The sequence below is a fragment of the Mercenaria mercenaria genome, chromosome 10, assembly GCF_021730395.1.
Source record: "Mercenaria mercenaria strain notata chromosome 10, MADL_Memer_1, whole genome shotgun sequence".
NCBI lineage: Eukaryota > Metazoa > Mollusca > Bivalvia > Venerida > Veneridae > Mercenaria > Mercenaria mercenaria.
Window position 1 is genome coordinate 58,106,318 of NC_069370.1, and position 25,882 is coordinate 58,132,199.

The following is a 25,882-nucleotide window of genomic DNA, read 5'->3' on the forward strand; positions in this document are numbered from 1 at the left end:
TGTTTTGTCACTATATAAACCATGCATATAACCAGACACTATAACCGGTTCCAATAACCGGAACATTCCAATAACCGGAATTAAATTTTGAGCCAAAACAACTGAAGGCGCACCAGTGTTGTTTGATAAGTGTACGGTATTGGATACAATATATTTCATATTGGGCAATGTTAATTAAACGATAAAACGCGATGATATAAAATGTATCTAACATAAACAAAGAATACAATATCATTTAATTTGTTCCTGTATAATATTGAGTTTCAAATGGATGTGGCTGTACTGTACAGAACAATTTTAAACAACCTTATATTACTAATATTACTTCTCTCCCTTTTCCCATCCGTTATAGGGAAAACTTTCAAAAGAAATCGCAATATATCTTTACAAATACGCTCTTATTGTTTTCTTTCTACAAGAACCAATATCTATCTAATTGATTTAAAAACAATGGTAATGAAAATACTAAAATAATTATTAAATTATTGACATTTTGTCTGAAATTTTCGCTTTTGTGGAAAATAAGTACCTGTTATTTGATTGCATTTACTTTAAATGAAGGGAAAATATCATACTGTGACTTTTTAAAAAAATATTATGTTGATGTACTATAATATCCTTCACGTTCTTCTCTAAAGTGATTTTTGACATTCTCATTAAATTACATCGTCATATCATACACACTTAATCATAGACCGCGCCTAGCGCTATATTAAACATATCAAAAGAATAATTAGACAGACGCTTATTAAAGTGAATAATTATTAAATTGAATGATTGTTTCGCAACAGGCTTCAATTAATTTTTGCTTAAATATTAATCTTCTCGTGAACTATTTTGACAGAGATTATGTTTAACGCCCTGAGTTTTCAAGGCGGGTCTGCTCAAGATAGGCTTTATTTATTTACGTGCGTCGCTATTTGACGTCTTTAGGCAGCTTTCTGAACCAAGTTTGGACTTTGGAGACAATCAGAAAGGTTCGCATGGATTTTGTTAAAATTATGGTACTGTAATGTTTTGACTATATGAAAAAGTTTAAGAACATATTTTGCACCATCTGTAACTGTTTATAATTGCTGTGGGCCTTTTTTATTCTTTTGACATTTAAAATGTTACCAAACAAAAAATCTAGCTGATAGTGACGTAAATGTTTTTGTTAATGACTGTAATAACATTTTATATATTAGTAGAAAAAAGTAATATTTAAAACAATGTATGAGATATGTTTATAGTTACAGCGTGATAGGCATGTAAATGTTGTTAAAATAATTTCACATTGAAACGGGCGTTTACATGCAACTGTCAAGACTATATGAAATAGTAGTGGAATAAAAATGATTGAAACAAACGCATCTGTTAATAATGCAATGTGAAACGATACGTGAGAATTAAAAATAAATCACAGATTTAATGAGATTATTTGTACGCTATGTGGATACCAAATCTTCCTCTGTGAGGTAATATTTTCACTTGAAAGACACCATAAACAGCTAAAATCCTAACGTACGGTGGAAGTAAATTTTCCCTAATCTTGAGGTATGTGGACTGTTCGGTAAAATTCGTTTAGAGCAATTATTTATTTAGATGTAAAATGATATTTGTGTGCCTTAAATTTTGCATTAGCAAATGCGTGTTTACATGGAAAAGGTGAAGTTCGTTCTGTAATTAGCGTACAATTGCTTGCAGAGAAAATGTGCATTTGTCTGTATCAGCCAAGATTTCAAGTGGGGAAAATGTGTCTTTTATTCTGCACTTGCAATGACTGTTTACAGGGAACATGTGAATTTCATTTGACTGTTTACACGAAACTGTGCCTTTCATTCTGTACCATTGTTTACAGGAAAGTGTGCGTTTCATTATGTAATTATGTAATAAGCAAATGACTGTTAACGGGACGGACACTGTCTCTTTCATTCTGTATCAGAAAATAATTATTTCTGGGAAAATGTGCCTTTCATCCTGTATCAGAAAATGGTTGATTTCAATGAAAACTTGACATTCATTAAGAATGAACTGAACAAATTAATGTGTACATGGAAAATGTGTTTTTCGTTTATTATAAATAAATGACTGTTTACAGTAAAAATGTGCAAAAAAATGATTTAGTCTCTTCAACTAAGCGACCGGTCTTAGTTTTTAATTATTAAATGTAGTAAGAACTGAGCATGAATGTGACAATGACTTAACTGTTTGCAAAGGACCATTGTATTCATCAAGAGGGAATTGTAAATACCTTAGTGTCATACTCAAGCAACATGGCTAGTTTCTTTTGTTTTATAGAAAATATGGGTGTATTTCTTTCATTTCTAGTCTTGAGCAAGCAAGGTCACGCTAGTGGAGGTAACTGCTGTCGCAGCGAATTTTGTTGAAAGAAGTTGTTAAGAGAATGGCTGTGGTTAAACGAAGGGTTTAGCCATCTAAATCAATTTTAATATATCTTGTACTCCATCACATGAATTATATATTGCATTGTTATAACAAGTATCGATTTTGCTGTATCAAATTTAAAGACATTGAGCAAGATCAACTGAAGGATTAGGTTTTCTCTAGTAATTACTAATCATGACTGACTCAGAGACGAGCTGAAATCTACTCACCCTGCTGTTAAGCAGGGTTGTCTGGTTCGCGGCTTAATGGTCGTGCAGAATGAGCATGGCAAATGCAGTTTAACTTTTTGCAAGGGCCAATACTTTGATTGGTCAGTAATTTTATAGGAGGGAGTTATTATATCATCCAAAAATTCTACCCTACCCTTGAGTTTTAAGGTGAAATCAAAGAGTATTTAATGCATGCGTGTCAACTGTGATCGGTCATAAATCCTTTGACGTTTGATATGAAAAAAGAAACATCCATGTGACTAGTTTCTACAAGTTTAGCAAACAATTATTTCGCAGGAACTGAAACCATGTATGTGTATAAAATTTATACAAATTGAATTAACCCAGTCCCTTTAACAATTAACTGGGAAAAATGGTCATAATATAAACGTAATATTTAGCAGTTTCCTGTTATGTTGATATAGCCGCCATCGTGTTACGATTCTTCAGTCGTATTGCACTAAATTTAACGATCGGAGGCGTAACTTGAAAACCATGCTCCTTAACGTACCGTAGTATTTTAATAGACAGTTTATCATTAAAGTTTAGGTGAAGATGTACATCAAATCTATTTATTAAATGCTAATGTCATAATAAATTACATTTTGCGCTTATCGTGCATTTTATAGCAAAAATTCTGTTTTGACACACAATGTGTGGCAACGTTTCAATAATTTAATATCACACTCAATAGGCGCAATTTTCGTTAGTGATTAAACGATAAAAGGAGTTGTGTATAAGGAATGTGAATAGAATATATTTTTCATATTACCTATATTGGTAATTTCTTTTTGTGTTTAAAACATTTTGATTCATGGGAAAAATATTCATATCTATTTAAGTTTGAATCTTTCAAATATATTATACGTTATACAAAGTGAAAATAAAACAAAACTTAAAGATGTGAAATCTAAAGAAAAAGTAACATACATGTATATTTGCGAATATGTGAACAGAATTTGTTTGTTGAACACTTCATAACAAATATTTCCTGAATTTCAGATTCTAAAAATGAGATTACATCTTCTTGTTGCTGTCATCTTCATTTCCATTCTGACAGGTAAAGTAAAATATTATTATACAATTGTGGACTTTTCGGTTGTGCAATATGATGTGACATACACCATAAAAATAATATTTACCGAGAAGTTTAAATATGTTTTATTTCTCTCTATATATGACCATTTTAGTACTTAAAATCAGAACTGATCAATTTTATACTCCCTCATTGGCCAGATCGTCTAGCTATATTTTGTAATTGTGCAACATCATATTTTCAATACCAAACTAAAACTGTGCAATACCATGTGGTTTTCGTGCAATGTGAATTTATCTTGACCAATAAGAATCACTGTAACAATCACTTTTAGTTCACTGATAAACACCAAATACACGTGCAACAGTATATGTCTTTGAACAGAAACAAATGCAGTATAAAGAATCTGGAAAACGCAAACGTATTCGTTTATACTGATTCATATTTGCTCGATTGTGATGAAAGCTTAAAGCTTATTTGAACCACTCTCGACTCCGCTTCAAGGGGGGAGGGGGTGAAGAACAGTACAAGGAATATATTAGAAGGTATGGTCGTGACTCCTGTTGGGCTCGAACCCGAGAGCCCCGGATTAAGCGACAGAAGTCCTAGCTAATTCTTTATGTTCTTCACTGGGTGGTCCATATGCGTATATTTTGTTTGTTCCAAAGACGTGTATTTATAAACTAAGACAATTACAACCGGCTGAAAATGTCAGATTTATCAAATGATCAAGTCCTTTCGAATGGTTTGTCGTCTAATTTATCACGGTTCAAAGTTCAGATTATACAGGATTTTATTTATACGAGTAATAATAAACCGGACTTCATGTGGCAATTTGACGTCATAATTGACGTAATACAAGAGTCTTTCATTGGTTTTATTCCGTTTTTTTTTAAATAAAATATAAATTACTACATAAGTCTTCTACATATATGTTATACGTCATTTACAGTACGAGAGTCATATTACACCCCGGGGTTCTTACATCCCGGGGTGTAAGATGGATTTTTCCAGCACCGGTAAAAATACCGGACATCCCCTTCTGGTATGCAAGAATAATGCTATCTTACCGATCCGCGCGTCAACAGTTGTTTATCGTAATAAAATAGCTTGACCTTCTTCATTGTTTAACTGGCAATAAAATCAAGCAATGTTAGAACTGGAAAATAGATTTTAGTTTTGCATGCTTCGTTGGCAAATAAAACACGGGTTTGAGTACAGATGCGTAGTAATCTAATCACGAAGGCGGAATACTTCCGAATTACACCAGGAAGGGATACTAATCTGGAATCCTTTTTTAGGTGGAATAGCCAAAAGTAGGTCATTTTGCGAAACGTGTTGAATCGACAAGATACGCGGTAAAATCCTTCTCAGTTTATATAAAAGAAAATCTTAAAAGTGTTAGAATTTTAAATACGATACATCTTAACATGTCATGATCTTTAATGTAAACGTAAATTTCATATGCAAATATAGTTTGAAGGTGCATACTGTCATTGTTAATAAATTTAAATACTGATTATGACGTTTTAATTATCATTTCCTTAAGATCAACAAACCTCATTTTCCGGCATTATAAACGGCTATATCATAAATTTGAGTGTTTCAAAACAATTTATAACTATCATGTGGCACAAGCATAAAATGTAAACTACGTTTTGAATAGCACTTCGTGTATTTTTTTTAATAAACAAGATATTTCGTAGGTAAATATTATAAAAAAAATATTGAAACATCATATTTGAAAGTGAAAAAGTCCTTACGTTTATAAAATCATATTAAGCAGACCTGTACATATAACTTATAGGTATAGGTAATAAGCTTCGTATCGAAAAATAGCATATGAATTACTAGATGTACATTTTTTCCTGTAATATTCTGTCTGTGTTCATTTGAATTAACTTGGACAGAAACCAAATGACCGGAAGTAATCTTTTTAATTGTTAAGTACAATGATCAATTTAATTTACAGAAAAGACACGTTTTCAGTTGGTGTAAACATTTATAATTTCATGTCATACAGTGAAATCAAGTACGAAGGCTTTGTTTATTTCACACATCAATAGACTTGACAATAATTATTCAAATTAACAGGTTGATGGCAAAAAGTTCAAATGTATTGATATCTTTAGTTTTTGAAGCAGTTTTGTAAATGAGCCGTGCCATGAGAAAATCAACATAGTGGGTTTGCGACCAGCATGAATCCAGACAAGCCTGCGCATCCGCGCAGTCTGGTCAGGATCCATGCTGTTCTCTTTCAAAGCTTATTGCAATTAGAGAAACCGTCAGCGAACAGCATGGATTCTGACCAGACTGCGCGGATGCGCAGGCTGGTCTGGATCCATGCTGGTCGCAAACTCACTATGTTGATTTTCTCATGGCACGGCTCAAATGTATTTCTGGATTTGTCATGTGTTCTTGTCTAATAATATTTTAGAAGGTTTTGAGTCCGTTTCAAAATTCAAACGATTTTTTTTTTCAAAATAGCCATTATAGGATAGTTGCCACTCATTATTTTTAGGCTATGTTTTACTTTTACTGTAACATTGGTGACCCTAGATCCTGCTGCTTTATTTATGTTAACTAGACAGATCGATATGAAATTTATAATTTTCAAATCTTTAATTCATAGCACAGGCCATCATGTCCAGGTCGTACGGCCCTTTAAGAAGTAATGTAAATAAACTCGGAATAATGCTTCCAGTAATATTTAAAACATATACCTACTGAGCCGTTTCATCCCAGAAATATACTTCTGGTACGGAGGTTATAGTACGACCATTACATGAGGTTCAAAGGCATTGATCTTGACAGAAAGCCAAGAGATTTCATTTCTATCTTCACGGAGTCAGTATGGTTCCTATATAACAATGTTCTTTCTGCCCACTGTATAACTGTATCAATAACAGTGTATTTCATATCAAACTTTTATTTAATAAATATGTGATAACTTCAAAATGACAATCTTTTATTAAAAGCGTGTTGTTCAAACTAATAAACTTATTTATGAATATAATTCAAATGTTCTATCTGGTTCATACTGACGACTCATAAAAGTATAAAAAAATTGACTTCAATGAAAGAAAAATGTGACATTTATACAAGATTTTAAAAAAAGAGAATTTTCAGTGTTATAAATGAAAATAAAGCATAAAAAGGTACACTTTATGCAACTCATCATTCAATATAGATGAAACACACAGATTTGATGCCATTTTATTACTACTCACGAACAGACACACAGATGTGTTCATACGGCGATGCAAATAGAACCTTCAAGAATGCACTAATGTGTAATTCTATGAAGAGCAGCGTATGATCCCCAGATAAAGTACTAGTAATGGGCTTGCCCTAAACGAGAAAACAATTGGTAGAAAAAATTGGCATCAATTGGCAGAAAAAAAAACAGGCACCATATCCATACACAATACCCAAAGCTATGAAAGCAAGAGTATTGGAACCACCCAAGCCGAAATTTTCAAACTGAAAAACTAAAAAGTACCAATAAAAGAAGATAAAAGTCATGCTGAACGATCTGAAAATATCGAAATATAACAGCTCTGATTGAATGCACGGGTAGACATTTTACGGCCGCCTCAAGGAACAAACAACGCTGCTGTGATAATAAAATAGAAAAAGTGGAAACTCTATATGTCGCTCAACACGACAAAAAATGAAAATGGCGCAGGTTCGGTTTGACGTTAACATGAAAAATGAATGGAAAATGTTGATTTTCGTTAGAGTCTTTCTTTTTACATTTAAGCATGTGTAATTAAAATAAAATAAAATAAGATGCAGCATTAAAACCTTTTACAACATTATGTCAAATTTTATCATTCATTATGACTTGAAATACCTAGAACGGAGAAAGAAGTTTTAATGTCATATTTTTGTTAAATTTTATGGTGACATGTGGTAAAAATTGTTTATAACTAAATGTTTTTACAAAATTTCAGTAGGTGTTACGACGCTATAAGGGTAATAGGGTTAACATGTTTTTACAAGCCACAAAAATCATATAATTTATAACAATTGTGTAGGTAGTGCTGATAAACAATGTGAAGGCAATTAACTAAGATATTTTGAAATGGTTGTAAACAAAACAATATAAGGAAATATTGGTGTCGGTCGACACCAATACATCCGTGTGTTTCATATGCAATTTGTAATCAAATCCATCATAATAGCAAAAAATACGAGCTTAGCTTATTTTAAGTATGAGTTTTGAAAAGGTCAGACCTAAAGATAAGTGTCAAGGAAATATGGTGACATGATTCGGTGGACGCGGGAAAAACCCTAGCAAGAGAGAGAGCCACCGCCACAAACTAAATTCTAGCATATCTGGTGTTTTTGTCCACGTAAAAAATCTCAACTTGAAAAATTTGATAACATTAGAGTTTTTAAAACTTGCGTTGATTCATTATTGAACATTTTATCTTTTGATAACGGACGTGTTGTTGTTGACGAAGCAGTACCAAATGGTTTTCTAGAGAAAAATTCTATTTATAGATATATTTCAGTCAAGTCCCAATACAAATATGACTGTCGAAGAATGGAAGGTTGTAAAAATCAACATGTAAATGACGTGCTGATGCACGTATTACAACCTTTCGTGAACAAGATAGACAAAGTGGAAATACCACATGTCGCTTAACACGATAAAAAATAAAATCTACGACTGTTCATGGACGGTAATGGAAAAACATGCTACCGTCCATGCCCTCTAGCCCCGGGTTGAGCAGAACTCAACATTTACAAACGTTACAAGTACCAAAAACAAGACACATCCGCAGATGTGTTCATACGGCGATGCACATAGAACCTTCAATAATGCACTAATGTGTAGTTCTATGAAGCGCAGCGTATGATCCCCAGATAAAATACTAGTAATGGGCTTGCCCTAAACGAGAAAACAATTGGTAGAACTAAACGAATGGGATCTGAGGTTATGGAGCCTGCATATCACAGAAACAATATTAAAAAAAAAAAAAAAAAAAAAACAGGCACCATATCCATACACAATACCCAAAGCTATGAAAGCAGGAGTATTGGAACCACCCAAGCCGAAATTGTCCAACTGAAAACCTAAAATGTACCAATAACAGAAGATAAAAGTCGTGCTGAACGATCTGAAAAGATCGAAATATAACAGCTCTGACTGAATGCACAGATAAACATTTTACTGCCGCCACACGGCACAAACAACGCTGCTGTGATAATAAAATAGAAAAAGTGGAAACTCTATATGTCGCTCAACACGACAAAAATGAAAATGTTGCAGGCCAGGTTTGATTGAACTGTGTCTACTTAATTGCTATTTTTGCTTCCAGATTTCAATAACATGAAAATTTAATGAAAATTGAATGGAAAATGTTGAATTTCGTTATTTAAAGTCCTTCTTTTTACATTTAAGCAAGTGTAATTAAAATAAAATAAAATGCAGCATTTAAACCCTTTACAACATTATGTCAAATTTAATCATTCATTATGACTTAAAATATCTAGAATGGAGAAAGAAGTTTTAATGTTTTTTGTTTAGTGTTATGGTGACATATGGTAAAAATTGTTTATAACTAAATGTTATTACAAAATTTCAGTAGGTGTTACGACGCTAGAAGGGTAATAGGGTTAACATATTTTTACAAGCCACAAAAAATCATATAATTTATAATAATTATGAGCAAGAGATGCGAAATCTTGATGTGTAGGTAATGCTGATTATCAATATGAAGGCAATTAACTAAGATATTTTGAAATGGTTGTAAACAAAACAATATAAGGAAATATTGGTGTCGGTCGACTGTATTCCGTGTGTTTCATATGCAATTTGTTATCAAATCCATCATAATAGAAAAAATACGAGCTTAGCTTATTTTGAGTAAGAGTTTTGAAAAGGTCAGACCTAAAGATAAGTGTCAAGGAAAGTGTGACATAATTCAGTGGACGCGGGAAACCCCTAGCAAAAAAGAAAGCCGCCGCCACAGACTAAATCCCATCCTGTCTGGTGTTTCTGTCCACGTAAAAAAATCTCAACTTGAAAACTTTGATAACATTACAGTTTTTAAAACTTGCGTTGATTCATTATTGAACATTTTATCTTTTGATAACGAACGTGTTGTTGTTGACAAAGCAGCATCAAATGGTTATCTAGAGAAAATTCTATTCATAGATATATTTCAGTCAAGTCCCAATACAAATATGACTGTCGAAGAATAGAAGATTGTAAAAATGGAGGGAAGTGCACCGAGAATGACTGCACGTGCGTCGGGACATTTGGGGGACACGACTGTGGGTACGACACAGGTAAGGAAAATGCATAGATTACAAAATGGACCTTAAATTATAGAAGACTCTCGTACTTTTTTGTTCTAAAACTATTGTATTTGACTGTATCTAAATGATGTGTGAAAAGTCTTTTCTTCCTGTTAAGCTGGCATGTTTACTTAATCTTACTGACATGTCACAGACAAGTAGAAATGTCTATGATATTCAATGACTAGAGCCTTGATTGTTATATGGGTTTCAAAACTGAACAAGATAAAGTGAATATATGACTTCCTTTATTCTTCATTCTTGCAACGTTGAAGAATTTGCCAATATTCACTAAATTTATTGAGGGGTATGGGGTTGTGGCCTTGTGGGGAAAAGGGGGCTGGAGGATGATTCTTGCCGAAATAGCGTAACCAATGCGTTGCAATATATTAAGGTTTTAGTTCTTTCATTTTCCATAACAACAATTATATTTCAATTACACACACATTTACTGAGGAGTTGATAAAAAGGTAAGAGTTATAATTATACATACATTTATTGAGAAGCTGACATAAAAGTTATGTTATAAAAGAGTTATGTTATTTTCAAAAGATGACATTTTCTGACATATGGCAATGTGAGTATTAAATGATATTTTTATTTCCAGGATTCTAGAATTGACAAAACTTCTGTAGAAATATGCCAGCAAATAACCGTTAAAATAACTTTCAAGTGTTCAAGTTCTACTTGTCATATAATACTGGTTTACTTTTCCAGTAGGAACAAACTTTTCACACGACATTTAGAAGCTTTTATTTTTTTGAATAATATGGTTAATAGCATTGTTTAATATAATATTGTTGTGATGTGTTGAAATGAAACAAATATATTATGACTTGCGACATTTTGTGTATCAACGCTTCCGAAGAATCTTCTTATAGATGAACAGGCCCCGTGTTCACAAAGCATTTTTCGATCTCAGCTGAGTTTGAGTTTGAAATTTTATTAACAGTTTTACTAAAACTTCAAGACTTAATTCCAGATGAAACCGATCATCAATACTGAAAAGTCATTTGAAAATAGTTATTAACTTAAAATTTAGTTTTAAACATGCTATTTAGCTATAAGTGACAAATAAAGTTTCATTATCAAACTCAGCTGAGACTGAAAATGTTTTGTGAACACGGGGCCTGATCTCTCTAACAGTTTAGATCCGATCACATCAGTACCACTTTTTGTAATATAACAGTGTTTTTCAACGACCAGCTTCTTATATACAGTTACAGGCATTAAGAATTCACCATGAGAAAACCAACATAGTGCGTTTGCGACCAGCATGGATCCAGACCAGCCTGCGCATCTGCGCAGTCTGGTCAGGATCCATGCTGTTCGCTTTCAAAGTCTATTGCAATTAGAGAAACCGTTAGCGAACAGCATGGATCCTGACCAGACTGCGCGGATGCGCAGGCTGGTATGGACCCATGCTGGTCGCAAATGCACTATGTTGGTTTTCTCATGGTGCGGCTCAATTTTTCGAATTCTGGTTTAATTTGGTGGCATTATCAGGATTTCAAAATTCTTCAACATTTCAACAATCATTTATTCACTATTCTTGGACTCAGTGATTGATCGGCACACTACTAACAGTTACTTATGATATCACTTCAAAAGTAACAGAAAAGAAAGGTAGACGTATAATCATAATATAGAAATTCTGTAGACTTTCATCTGAATGGGATATGTTTGCATCATTGTGTTCATCAAACATATGTGTAATTATAAATGAACATTTAACAATCACTCATACTAGTTTTGATTAAATCCAACAGTTGTGTGTTGGAAATTCCTAAACTATTTGTAAACAAAAATTAATAACGAGGGAAATGTTTGATCAATCATTTAACATAAACAGCTTAAGAAGTTTTATACAAGTTCACTTCATCAAAGTAAAAGTCCGCTATCAGTAGTAATTACTTAAAACATTACATTGTCGCTAGAGTCCGTCCTGTCCTTCTTGTCAATGTTATGGATAAGTCTAAATTCATTAAGCGTTTATTTAAAATGATAGCAACCTCGTAGAAAACTGTTTTGGCATTGGTGAATAGCACTACTTTAAATCCTTGTCATAAAACACGAAAAACAGTCGTTTCAAATACGTATTTCAATGAACTATAAAGATAAATAAGTACATTTGTTATCACATTATAAAAGTCCATTTGTATATCATCAAACTTAATATAACAGCCAAGCAAATAGTATTATTCATGTCACCGTGCGTCACATACTTCTATATTTAGGAACAGTTGTAAATAGACGCCTTAATGTTAAGTAGGTTTTGGCCTACAGTAACTATCGCTGATACCAGATTTATATCAGGTAATGGCTATACATTTCATGTTGATTTCTCAGATAATCTATATTAAATTAAAGTAATTCTCATCCATCTTTGGTTAGATAAAGTCCCTAGACCCGTCATGTAAGGCCTCTGGTAGTAGAGAGTGCACTGTTTTAGCACCACAGATATTTCTGGATTCAAAGTTTTATAGCAATCAACGCCGTTAACATTTATCTATACAAACTATTTTAAATTGAATGAATGTAAAAGTGTCTTGCAGACTTTTATAGTTACAACAGAATGGAGAGGAAATGATCTTGCTAACATACTTATCAAGTAGGTGAAAGAGCGTGGTTTAGTGTATGTGAAACTTGTTTTTTGATACAGGGGAGAATCATCAATAAATGCAATTTCTTATGTAACTGAAAATTGTATACATAATTTGACTACAGTGTTGATAATTAAAATGTAAAACAGATCGAGAGTCTAAATATTTGTTCACATTATAATAATCCCAACATATATTAATTCAAGCAATTTAATTGGTTTAGCTGAGATATTCGCATATCATTGAACACCTTATTTATCATTTTTGTATCCATGCGCGTACCTCAGTGTTGCATACATTGCCAAAACAGATTGCACAAATATTTAAAAAAATATGGTGATGAGTATCTGATATATCAAACAAGTAATTGTGAGCACTTATCTATTCTTAGTTAGATCATTTCCTAACGGTTGGTGATTTTTTTTATTCAAATGTGATGAAATTTTTGATACGGAGAGCATAATCATTTGAAAATGGGAAATTGGTGTTAGAACGTGATTATTTTTTTTATTATTATTTTATAAATATTGATTTTTTTTTATTTCTGGTGTTCATGTATACGTGTAAATACTGCAGAATAACGCACACATTGAACACCATGCATTTAACATAACATCCTTTTGAAGCTTTATTCAATGTGTGCGTTATTCGGCATTGTTTACACATGCATGAACATCACAAAAATCAAAAATGCATTAATCATATAACAGAATCCAAGTTATGTTAAAGTAGCTTTTGGATATCTTCGCTCTTTCAGTGTGGTTTTTCCTTTTGTCTTTGTAATAATTCCGTTTGAGGAATTTTTGAAATATCAGTTTCGGCTTATTTAGACAAAACAGATATTCGATAGATTGCTATCATGAAAAAAGTACATTCTCCTTAGCCCAAACATATCTAATATTTTGAAAGTTTAAACTTTACTCGGTTACTTAAGTCACTGGATTCTTGGTATTTACTCTTCTATTTACTATTACAATGGACTGTATTTATATATTTTCTTCTTCCTGTCTCAACCAGCTCAAGTCGATGCGTGTACAGCTGATCCAAATCCATGTCAGAATGGCGGCGTATGTTATAACGATGGCACTAGTGACCTCTGCTATTGTGTTTATGGGTTCTTCGGAAAGACGTGTGAAAATAAAACGGGTAAAGCGATTTTATGACATATTTGAACTGCACTTTTGTTAACTTTTGTTATGTTTCTCAGTTATTTTTTATTTAGATAACTGTTGTGTTTTTGCGTTTAGCAAGACTTACTGCTATAAATTATTTTTTGAAAATTTTAATATTTTGTTGGCAATTATGCTTGTAATAGAAATGAAATATTCTGAACGTGTAAAATATGGCATCTTTCCTGTTATCCGTACTGGTTTAAAATTGAGGCCACTTTGAAAGAAATTTAAATTCGTTCATTTTAACAACAAAATGCTGTAAACCGGTTTTGTAATAATAGTTTTAAATTGTTTGCTACCTCTCCTCTACTGAACGAAACTGTCAGTAGATAGTATATATTCTGAAATAACGAAAACTACTTTAACAACTGTGGTGCTTTTCGTTTTAGAGACTTTCTGCCATTAAACAATTTATTAACATTTTTAACTTTGTTTGCATTGTTTCTTTGAATAAAATAAATTAATTTCAACCTGTGAAATCGTAATTGGTACAAATTGAGGTGACTTTGAAAGTACAGAATTTTAACATATTGTGTATTTCATGTACAAGATAACTTAGAAAATAACTAACAGTTTACCTTTACAGTTGTAATAGATTGTGAGGGAAATTCAGTTGATTTTACTTTGGCGTTTCCCATGGATTTTGCTGGTACGGTAAAACTTGGTGACGATCCAAATTGCGCAATGACTGAAAAGGAAGACAAGGAGTTGGGAATGAAGACATACTCTGTTAAAGTTGATATCTCAGAAAACGGGGCTGGGTGTAATGTAACAAATATCGAAAATGCCACTAATCCTGAGGTAGGCTTCTTCAGAGTCTAGAACTTACAAAGTTAATTTATATGTGATTATATCTCCTATATTTATAAACTATATAAGTCTCATTTCTGGCAGAGTTTCAGATTAGTTGAAGTACATTTTGTCAACATTTACAAGAACAACTCTCGATTAATTAGACATAATTGTTTGATTGCTGTTCAAAACTCCTTTGAAAAGTCCGAGAAGCTTTTGAATGATGATCGAAATCAACAATATTCCCCAATCTTGTTACTTTTCTATGACAGATATTAATTTTTATCAGGGGTCTCCTAGGCCGAGTGGTTAAAGTCGCTGACTGAATCACTTGCCCCTCACTGCTTGTGTTCGACAGCTTGCTTGGGGTATAGAATTGTTTCATGTGAGGGAGACATTCAGCTGGCTTCCGGAAATTGATGGTTCTACCTAGGTGCCCACTCAGGCACCTTTGGTCTTTCTACGTCATCAGAAGCAGATATGACCTATGAATAAAGTCGATACGATGCTTAACGTAACAAATATACATTGTATAACGAACTCTGTAAATACAATTATATATTAGCCCCAACTGTGAAAAAAATGAGTTACGTATGTATGCACTATGAATGTAACATGATTATTGTCTTTAATAATTGTCATAACTATTACTATGTTTGAATGTAGGAATAACGCATGTTTTTCGTGTTATATCTGCAGAATCCCGTGGAATTGTTTGGTACCTGGGCCTGATAGGGCGAGGGTACCAACGTATCCCGCGGGATTCTGAAGATGTTATCACACAAAATGAACATGCGCTAACGCTTCCCTCACATAAATGGTGTATAAACTAATCCCAACGTCATTAAATTTCAACGAAATGCGCGGAAATAACTGCGTTGTTTTTATCACGTTGCCGTCATTTCCTTTAGAAACATCTGATCCGCGCCACGAGAAAACCAACATAGTGGCTTTGCGACCAGCATGGATCCAGAACAGCCTGCGCATCCGCGCAGTCTGGTCAGGATCCATACTGTTCGCTTTCAAAGCATATTGCTATTAGAGAAACCGTTAGCGACCAGCATGGATCCTGATCAGACTGCGCGGATGCGCAGGCTGGTCTGGATCTATGCTGGTCGCAAAGCCACTATGTTGGTTTTCTCATGACGCGGCTCATCTGTTTTAGCGTCATACCTTTACGCTTTGTCATGGAATGCGCATATATAAAAAAGGTGTTTTAACAGCATGTGAGGGCAAGAATATCTCTGTAAAAACACATTTACTCTCCTGTTAAAGCACCCCCGAAAAGTGAAAAGAACAGCAGTTTTATGCTAGAACTAATTATAAAGTGATTTTAAAAATTACTAAATGAATGTAGGTACTCCGGATTATTATCAAATGGAATAATCAAGAAACAACTCAGACCGGATACCTTTTAGTGCGAAAATTTAGAACTTAATCATGTTTAAGACATGGACACCATTCAATATCATTGTAACAGAATTCCGGTTAAGCCGATGCTATGGGGCGTGAGAAGTATTGCAGTTTCCATTACCTGTCATGAACAGAATCATTCAAAGGACCTTCTTACAGACTTTAATTGATAGAAACAGAACATATACATAACGTTTAAGAAAAATCACAGGCGTTATAAAGAAAGAGAATGTTATTTTTACAGACGGGTGCTACCGAGTTTTCGGGTTTATTCGAAGTCAATTACCTGCCGTTTGTGACAACCGGGCACGATGAACTGTATAACCTTACATGTTCCCATGAGAGTGCTGACATCCAACTATCACAAGCATTCCCAAGCGTTGATGTGGTTAAGTATGTATGATTTTTGTAATAAAGTCTTTGTTAAGATCATGGGGATGAGCTATTGACTTGGTATCAATGTGCTAAGAAATTGAACATCTATATAATAGTTAGGCTTAAGCTTTAGATTTATTGACAGTTTTCTTCGAAGTTGGTATTTCTAGGAAAGATGTTTTGATAAATTAGACTTAGAGATTGATATCATTTTGAACGAAGTGCTGCTTTGAAAAATATTAATTTACCATTTGCATTTAATGTACGCACTTCTTATGACTCTGCTGAAAGCAACATTTTTGTCCCGTTTTCAGAGAGAATTTGACTGTATCAGAATTTAACGAGACCTACAGTCCGGTAGAACTTGCAGTGTTGGATGCCCAGGGTAATCCAATGGCGGCAGATACTCAGTTGTTCGTTGGAGATGTATTCCAGCTGCATGTTTATCTGACGGATGAACTAGGTATGCTGCTTTTTTATAGTCTCCACCTAAGTGCATTTATGAGAAGTAAAAAGCCTAAATTAACTGACATCTAACAGAAAACGTTTTTTTTTTCCATTTCTCGGTTTTGATTAACAGCTTAGTTGTGCATTCTTGCCATTATGGCACACCAAATGTCATAATTGTCCGAGGGGTTTAGCCTGTGGGTCATTATGAAACTATATGTACCATTATGACTAGAAGACACAGCTGGTTGTTTATTGACTTTTTAGCTCACCTGAGCACAAAGTGCTCAGGGTGAGGTATTGTGATCGCTCACCGTCCGGCGTCCGTCCGTCCGTCCGTCCGTCCGTCCGTCGTCCGTCCACACTTTCCTTTAAACAACATCTCCTCCTAAACCAACAGGCCAATTTTGATGAAACTTCACATGGATGTTCCTTGGATGGTCTTCTTTAAAAATTGTTCAAAGAATTGAATTCCATACAGAATTCTGGTTGCCATGGCAACCGAAAGGAAAAACTTTAAAAATCTTCTCAAAAACCAGAAGCCCTAGAGCTTAGATATTTGGTGTGAAGCATTGCCTAGTGGACCTCTACCAGTTTTGTTCAAATCATGACCCCGGGGTCAAAATTGACCCCGCCCCAGGGGTCACTTGATTTTACATAGGAAAATCTTAAAAAATCTTCTTCTCAAAAACCAGAAGCCCTAGAGCTTAGATATTTGACATGTAGCATTGCCTAGTGGACCTCTACTAAAGTTGTTCAAATCATGACCCGGGGGTCAAAATTGACTCCGCCCCAGGGGTCACTTGGTTTTACATATGAAAATCTTCAAAAAATTTCTAAAAAGAAACTAGAAGACCTAGAGCTTGGATATTTGACATGTAGCATTGCCTAGTGGACCTCTACAAAATTTGTTTAAATCATGACCCCCAGGGTCAAAATTGACCCCGCCCCAGGGGTCACTTGATTTTACATAGGAAAATCTTAAAAAATCTTCTTCTCAAAAACCAAAAGCCCTAGAGCTTAGATATATGGTGTGAAATATTGCCAAATGGACTTCTACCAAGTTTGTTCAAATCATGACCCCGGGGTCAAAATTGACCCCGCCCCAGGGGTTACTTGATTGTACATAGGAAAATCTTAAAAAATCTTCTTCTCAAAAAGCATAAGCCCTGGAGCTTTGATATTTGACATGTAGCATTGCCTAGTGGACCTCTACTAAAATTGTTCAAATCATGACCCGGGGGTCAAAATTGACCCCGCCCCAGGGGTCACTTGATTTTACATAGGAAAATCTTCAAAAAAAATTCTAAAAATAAACCAGAAGGCCTAGAGCTTAGATATTTGTCATGTAGCATTGCCTAGTGGACCTCTACTAAATTTGTTCAAATCATGACCCCGGGGTCAAAATTGACCCCGCCCTAGGGGTCACTTGATTTTACATATGAAAATCTTCAAAAAATTTCTAAAAATAAACCAGAAGGCCTAGAGCTTAGATATTTCACATGTAGCATGGCCTAGTGGACCTCTACAACATTTGTTCAAATAATGACCCCCTTGGTCAAAATTGATCCCGCCCCAGGGGTCACTTGATTTTACATAGGAAAATCTTCAAAAAAAATTCTAAAAATAAACCAGAAGGCCTAGATCTTAGATATTTGACATGTAGCATTGCCTAGTAGACTTCTACAAAAAATTTCAAATCATGACCCCTGGGGTTAAATTGGCTCCGCCCCATGGGGTTACTTGATTGTACATAGAAAAGTCTTTAAAATTTTCTAAAAAAAAAACAAACCAGAAGGCCTAGAGCTTAGATATTTGACATGTAGCATTGCCTAGTGGACCTCTACAAAAATTGTTCAAATCTTGACCCCCCCCCCCCTCCCCCTACGCAGGGTCAAATTTACCCGGCCCCAGGGTTACTTGATTGTACATAGGGAAATCTTCATAAATTTGCTAAAAATAAACCAGAAGGCCTAGATCTTGTTCAAGTAAGCAACTCTACTCAGGTGAGCGATATAGGGCCATCATGGCCCTCTTGTTTATTATATACCTTCTCTTCATATTCATCTTCTATTTTCACTTTACATATTTTCCGCAAACTCTTAAGGTTAATTTGTACTGTTTTATTTCATCAACAATTCCATCATATCTTGGGAATTGAGCTTAAAAATGATTTAGCACCCTTTCATCCTCTAATGTGCCGTTTTCTAAATGACATCAGTGTCAGAACGCGTGGACGTTCCGGTTACCATCCGAGGAACACTGCGCAAGTATGGATGGGTCAATGGCGACCCTAATGACCGTTTTCATTTTTGGCGCTTTTTTGTTACTATTTATAGTAAGGTATATAATAAATGTCAGTATTGGCTAAAACACCCTACGAATATTTAAATTCCTATGAGACATTCACCAGGACGCATTAGTAGAACTGATTGACAAGTATATTTCAGCCTTCAACGATGTTCTGATCGAACGTTGCACAACCAACAACACTTTAAAAGATGCTGACCAGAAAACATTTGTAGTCTTGGACCGAGGGTAAGCTACTAGTAACTGGAATCTACTAGTATACACACGATATACTAATCTTCTGATCAATCTAAATAGAGCAATAAAAATTATAATATGCCCTTCTTTAATCGACCTTATAATTGCAAATACACAATAACAAATACAAATAAATTACAAGTAGGGTTGAGTAGAAAGCCTTAAGCTCGCACTTTGCGAAAAAAAAATGATAGTAATCCGTAATTCCATATATTTAGGAGAAATTGAAGGAAATGCCTTTTGGTATAACATATTTAATATTGAAGATATACAATAACTCTAAACCGGTTTCACCATTAACATGGGACATCAGGAGAATAATAGTATTGACGTCGTCCAGCAACGACGTATTGAATAATGACGTCGCTTACGATAAATAAATAATTAATTTAATGATAAACTTAAAATGACATAAATGTATGAAAATGTCACATAACTTCTCGTTAACTTATATAACTGTAGGATCTGCAATTATGAAAAGTATATATTATATATTGATATTAAGATATATTTGACATTGCTAAATAACACGAGTAGATAATGTCTTGACAAAAATCCATGCCGTATGTTCATTACCAGTAATACGTAATCGTACACAAAAAAACTCCATCACTGGTCTACTACCTTAAAAATGAATTAATAAGATTTCGCTAGAAAAAAAAATTGTATAAAAAATGTTAAAGGACTTGTTATTCGTTTCAGTGTAAAATCGAAATATATGTGAAAATGTAAGAAAGTGAAAGACACGTTTATCTGAATCAGTAAGACTGATGCTGACCTTATTGCTGCACTTTTTACAATTCTTTAGTTCCACTCGAGTAAATATATTTCACTCTTATATTCAATTATCCATTTCATAACATGTAAATAATAAGCTACTTTAACAAAAAGATAAGATAACAAGGTATAAGTCATCCAATATGCTATTTTTTCTATTTCAGATGTCCTACAAAGTTAAGCAAACGGCTTACTAAAGGACAAGAGGTGAAAATGTATGATACAACGTTACCTGATGGGACACCTGTTCAGACCAATGGGAAGATTTTACCAATTGAAGCGTTCAAATTTGTTGATTCCAGTCTTATGGGTATCGTCTGCTCTGTCAAAGTCTGCAAACCCGGTGATTTAAAATGTCAAGTGGTAAGTTCATCAATTAAATTAAACACTCCTTGAAAAATTATTTCCTGTATTTAATAAAATGCTACAAAAACAAGTGCTACAAGAAGAATAATGTAAGGTCATAGCCTATATGCTTTACCAAAGCATGCGTACATTCAGCAAAGGCAAAAGAACAAGATGTATACATGCCTTATCACAGTATGCTTGCATTCAGAAGGACAAAGAACGCATTAACCAAGTCCACAGTTAACCGGACTATTGTTATCAAGCAAAAATGAGATAAGGAATTTTGATAAAATTTCGTTTCTAAAGTTTTCACTATATACCTGATTCATGTGCATACTCTCGAGGATGTGCACAGAATTTTGAAAGTCTATCATACTCATAGTCAAAAATAAGTAAGGATCGGACACGCGGGGCTATTTTTTAGTGATGTTGCAATTTTTTCTCCAGTTACAATCGCAGATCTTAGACTGAATCATACACTATATAATTTTAGTGATCAATTTATGTATCGGGTGATATATGGACACTATTTTGTCCATCATTTGAAATTTGATGAATACTTAAATGTTAATGGCGACCCACTAATCAATTATACTTTCCAGCTGACGAAACTAATATGTTCTTATGGTATTATAATAATGCATCTCGTATTCTGCGATTGTATTTCCATTTAAGAGCTAGTAATTGCTTCAATATAGAGTTGGCAAGTTTTGTACATTTATATTTCATGTCTATATGCACTGACTTGCCCTTTTGTCACAGCAGATGTTTAATATATTAGCATTTGAATTTTATCAAAACCATTAGTATGTATTTTGACCTGCCCAGCTTAAACGTAAAGGTATTTGTGCACCGCCAGTGACCATTTTGCAAGCAGTTAAAGGATAATTACATTGCGTGTAATTGTCAGTGTGGTATATTAATTGGTAATATAATGTGACAACCTCCCGTTAATTCTGGTTCACCCCTTGTACGCGTTCAATCAGAAATGAAAAGAATCACATACATTTCTAATAGGGAAAATCACCGTTGAAACAAAAACTGATACTGTTAAAAAAAAGGCTGCAAAGTAGGAAGTCATATTTTCATATTGTCTCTCGTCTTAAACGCTTTGAATTTGTAAATTGCGTAAATTACTTTAATATGCACAAAAAATGCTTGCTTTGCTGTTTGAATTAGCACATACTCATACATTCCATTTTTCCACATAAAAGCCTACCAACTGTGATGAAATCATGTATCAAAAGCCACCCACTCCCACTGAGGCTGGAGGGGCAACAGAAAAGACTGCAGAAGTAACAGCAGTAAAACCACCAACAGAAACACCAACAGAAACACCAGCGGAAACACCTACTGAAACACCAGCTGTAAGAAGAAAGAGAAGAGCGGCTAACAAAAATGCAGCTGAGGAGGAGAGTGTTGTATCAACTGTTCTGACAGTGGTGGGGCCTAGTGACTATCGAAGTAGCAGGCTAACTGGTAGAAACATTTAATTAGTGTTGATAAAATTGTATAAAAGTCCTTACCAGGCAATTTGTGTTTTTAACGTTTTATGGTCATGTTCACAAAAGTTAGTTTGTATTTAAGGGGCTCGTATTTAAGCCGAGCAGGTTACTGATGAATGCAAATATTCGAAAACGATTTACATATTTTCTAAAAGTAGTAACTTAAAAGAAGTAATAAACTTAATATCGCAGGGTTTACAACCTAATGGGATACTAAATAATTAGTAAATTGAGTTTACAAATGGTATGACATGCAATAGTTAAAGTGTTGCTTAATTTCTTTATTGATTTTGTTTTACAATACCATATTCTGAATGAAATGATTTTTATTATTTGTCTAGCACCCGAGCATGTCAATACGTTGGAGAAATGCTTGGCTCACGAAGAAATAACGGCAGTAGTGGCGGTTCTTGGAACAGCCGTCTGTACGCTTCTAATTGCGTGCTTCATACTTTCATGCCTTACAATAAAGCGGAGAGCAAAGGAATCGTCCTTCCATACAATGCCTCAACCCAACACAGAAAAGTTCCGAATACCACGGGCACACATAAATGATTCTTTCACTCTTGGAGACATATAGAATATTATTTTGCTTTATTTCTTTATACATATTTTCAATTTGAAATAGTATTCACGACATGTTTATTCTAACAATTATATTGCAGCATAATAATATATGTATTCTTGTTATCTTATGTATACGTGTAAACCATGTGTATTCTTATTAAATCAAAATCATACCAATGTATAGGACTTATACGGTATATATATTTTCACATTACAACACATCAAGAGTTCGTGATGACATAGACTTCAGTAAGCCTGCAGTCACAAGCGCATCATATAACATTATTTGGAATGACCGCGATCATTCAGGATCATGTATATATTTTTATTAAATCGTACTCATATCAATGTATTAATGTATCAATGTATAGGACGTACATATAATAGATTAAGAGTGTGATTACTAGTAATTGATTAATTAGACCGTCATGTCATAGACTTCCATAAGCCTCTTGCCACAATTGCTCTTACAGTCATAATTTTCATTAGTACCCCCACCTTCAACTAAAATATACGGAAACTGATGTAAATGTTATAAATTTATCTACCGATTATTGAAGTTAAAGGTATGTATACTTAAAAGATACCATGAAATACTTTTATATTTAAACAATGCTTGCGTCGGACATATTGACTGACATCAAGCAGTTTATCGTAATCTTAAAACTTTTAACAATTTACAGTTTTCTTAAAGACATCAGTTCGATTTTTACTGGAAAAGATCGAAACAAACTGAAAAAGAAGTATCACCACTTGTACCATATTTTTGTTTTTGCTTGTGGGAGAAATGACTGGAGCGGAACAGTTGTGTTTCTAGCTAAAGCACAACCCTATCAGTAAACCACTGGTTGAGTTAAATCTGGCTAGAGACACAGCTGTGATTGTAATCATTTACAAAAATACATTTGAACTTCTTGGTAATAATATTAACATGTATTTTTCAAGAGCATGTAGAAGTAAATGCTCTTTGGCGTTTTGAACATTAGAACAAAGTCAATGTTATTTATGTGCTACCTAGGTTGTTGTTGTAAAAAGTGTGCTCCACAATTTAGTTTCAGAAAGCGCAATGGCCCTTTTTAAATTAAGCTTTAAGTGTAGAACTCGTGCGTGTACTTATAATTTTGAAGTACTGTAATAAATTTTGGTGTGAACCTTATTCGTGTCAGCATATGAAAGATGTTTATGTCTTGAAAACACAAAACTGTATATGTTTCCATATAAAGTTAACTGATTAAATAATAATGATAAACGTTCGTGTTGTTTTTCATCTACAATTTAATGAAAATTTAAACATAGAGGAATGAACTTGTATTTTACAAAAGAATGTTTCCAACTGTTACTGTTCAGATTTATAAACAGAAATTCTGTTACTAGAAACAGAAAAAAAACTTCTTCTAACCATATGTAGTATGTAACTTATCTGCTATAAATTAAATTTTGAAAACAAAATTGCTTTTTTGACAATGTTTACAAGGTTAATAGATATGGATTATTCCAATTGACGTATCTGTCTGACATTTGATCATTTTCGACATGACTGTTTGTATTTCATCTACTGTAGCTATGGATTGTTGATAGTATATAAGATTTCAAGATTTTATTCAAGAACTAGGCCCATATGGGCATATACAAAATGTATCATGTATAGAAAGCCGCAGTTATCCCATAGCTGTGACTAAGTGAAGTCTACTTTACAGAGTATAATATTGTTAAATTTCAACTTTATCCTGTCGTACGGTTGTTCTATGTTGTTCACTGACATATTATTTTCATCAGATGTTATCTAAAATGATGAATGTTAGTGATCGAAAAATTATTAAGCTTTTTCTTAACATGATAAAATGTAAATTGATTTAGTATGTTCATTGATGCAATACCTCTCAGTTATAGCGTATAATCATATCTTTAATTCTAAACTGAAGTAAGCAATTGTTTAGACATCACTTTCAAACTTCTCTTTAGAGATATTTGGCAAATCAAAAGTGAAGATTCAGCTGCCTGAATGCAAAAGCTTTGTGAACTGAGTCTAGGACATCGGACAATTTCAACGTAATTGTTCTCATGCCTTTAGTTAAAATGCATGTAAAACTGAGATTATGTTTTAATTGTGAACAAATGTTTGCGTTGTATTTTAAAAGGGAGGTAACTAAAATAATTAATTTTGTAAAGACTATGGTTCTGCGAAAATATATGCAATTCTAACCCTTACCCTGCTAAATTTCTATAATGAACTCGTCCATCTTTCAATTTGGACAGTACTAATAACTGTTAAAAGGGGTGCATACCAAAAAGATACTGACTGAATGGCGAACAGTGCAGATCATGATATGCACCCAGGCCGCAAAGGCATAAACAATCGTGTCCGGCATGATAAGGGCAAATGTTCACAGGAAGTGGGTCTTGCGTATATTGCACATTTTCCATTGAGAAAATAGTTGAGAGAATATATTTTGATTTATAACAGCAAAACAAAGCCCATTTTTGACAAAGGCATAATCATGTTGAGCAGGGTTCGTTATAGATACTGAAACATTCTATTTTAACTAATTGTGAATCATTTTCCCAGTCTCTATCTAAAATTGGTTCAGTGATGGAAGTTGACTTTCAAATATCATTTCAATGTAACAGATGTTTTGAATGTTTGCCACTAGCATAAGTTGATTAATTTGTATTAGTTTGCTGGTGTTAATATGAGGGCCGGTCAAAGGTTTCTAGCAAATCTTGACAGTGTACTGTTTGATTGTTTCATGTACGCTAAGATTTACTTCTGCACAATTGCTTCAATAACATAATCTGCATTCCTAACAATTTTAATTGTCGTAATACACATGAAAGATACGTAAGGTGTTGCTGGACTTGTTTGCGCACCTCGGACAATGCATTAGTAGTAATTCTCCGTGGAATATTTAAAGGCTCATAATGCCTTTGTTTGAATATGGCTGTCACATTTTCCGCCATGAATACAAAAACTATTAATATGTTGTTAAATCCTATTTTCGATGACTATTTTCTCTTAAATTTCTCTTAAAGGTTTGAATATTAATGAATACTCGTACAGTAGAAAGTTTATTTGAATTTATTGTTTTGGTTACCTCCCTTTGTTGCTCTAACTGTAAACGTTCATGTACAATATTAAAAGTAACGGTTTACTGACCATGTTATTGTGCCCATCATCTATTTGAACAGCTGCTTCATTTGTTTTAGCATAAAATTTAAAGCCTCATGGAACTTTAATGTAAGCACATGTTAAGAGAAGAATTAAGACAGTTCTCAAACATATATTGATTGCATGAAAGTTTGATAGTTTTAAAGGCACGCAACAGGAAAGTGAATTTGAGTATCTGTTTTATATTAAAATCCTAATGAACACAAATTTTGTTATTATTAATTT

At 33.7% G+C, this 25,882-nt stretch overlaps 1 protein-coding gene across 8 annotated transcripts; it reads left to right on the forward strand.

Annotated features, from left to right (window-relative positions):
- The first annotated feature begins 858 nt into the window (after positions 1 to 858).
- LOC123561441 (EGF-like domain-containing protein 2) lies at positions 859 to 25,864 on the forward strand. Of its 8 annotated transcripts, none has more exons than XM_053553177.1 (12): positions 859 to 977; positions 3,600 to 3,657; positions 8,154 to 8,192; positions 9,853 to 9,936; positions 13,566 to 13,694; positions 14,307 to 14,521; positions 16,170 to 16,318; positions 16,615 to 16,763; positions 19,198 to 19,285; positions 20,236 to 20,434; positions 21,634 to 21,898; positions 22,266 to 25,864. In XM_053553177.1, the coding sequence occupies exons 2-12, from the start codon at positions 3,609 to 3,611 to the stop codon at positions 22,502 to 22,504; spliced, it is 1,605 nt and encodes a 534-aa protein (XP_053409152.1). In that variant the 5' UTR covers positions 859 to 977; positions 3,600 to 3,608; the 3' UTR covers positions 22,505 to 25,864. The 8 variants fall into 8 exon arrangements, with proteins under 8 accessions (XP_053409152.1, XP_045209745.2, XP_053409149.1 ...); XM_053553174.1 differs by having other exon boundaries at positions 969 to 1,004; XM_053553176.1 differs by lacking the exon at positions 859 to 977 and adding an exon at positions 1,272 to 1,536.
- Positions 25,865 to 25,882: the final 18 nt, after the last annotated feature.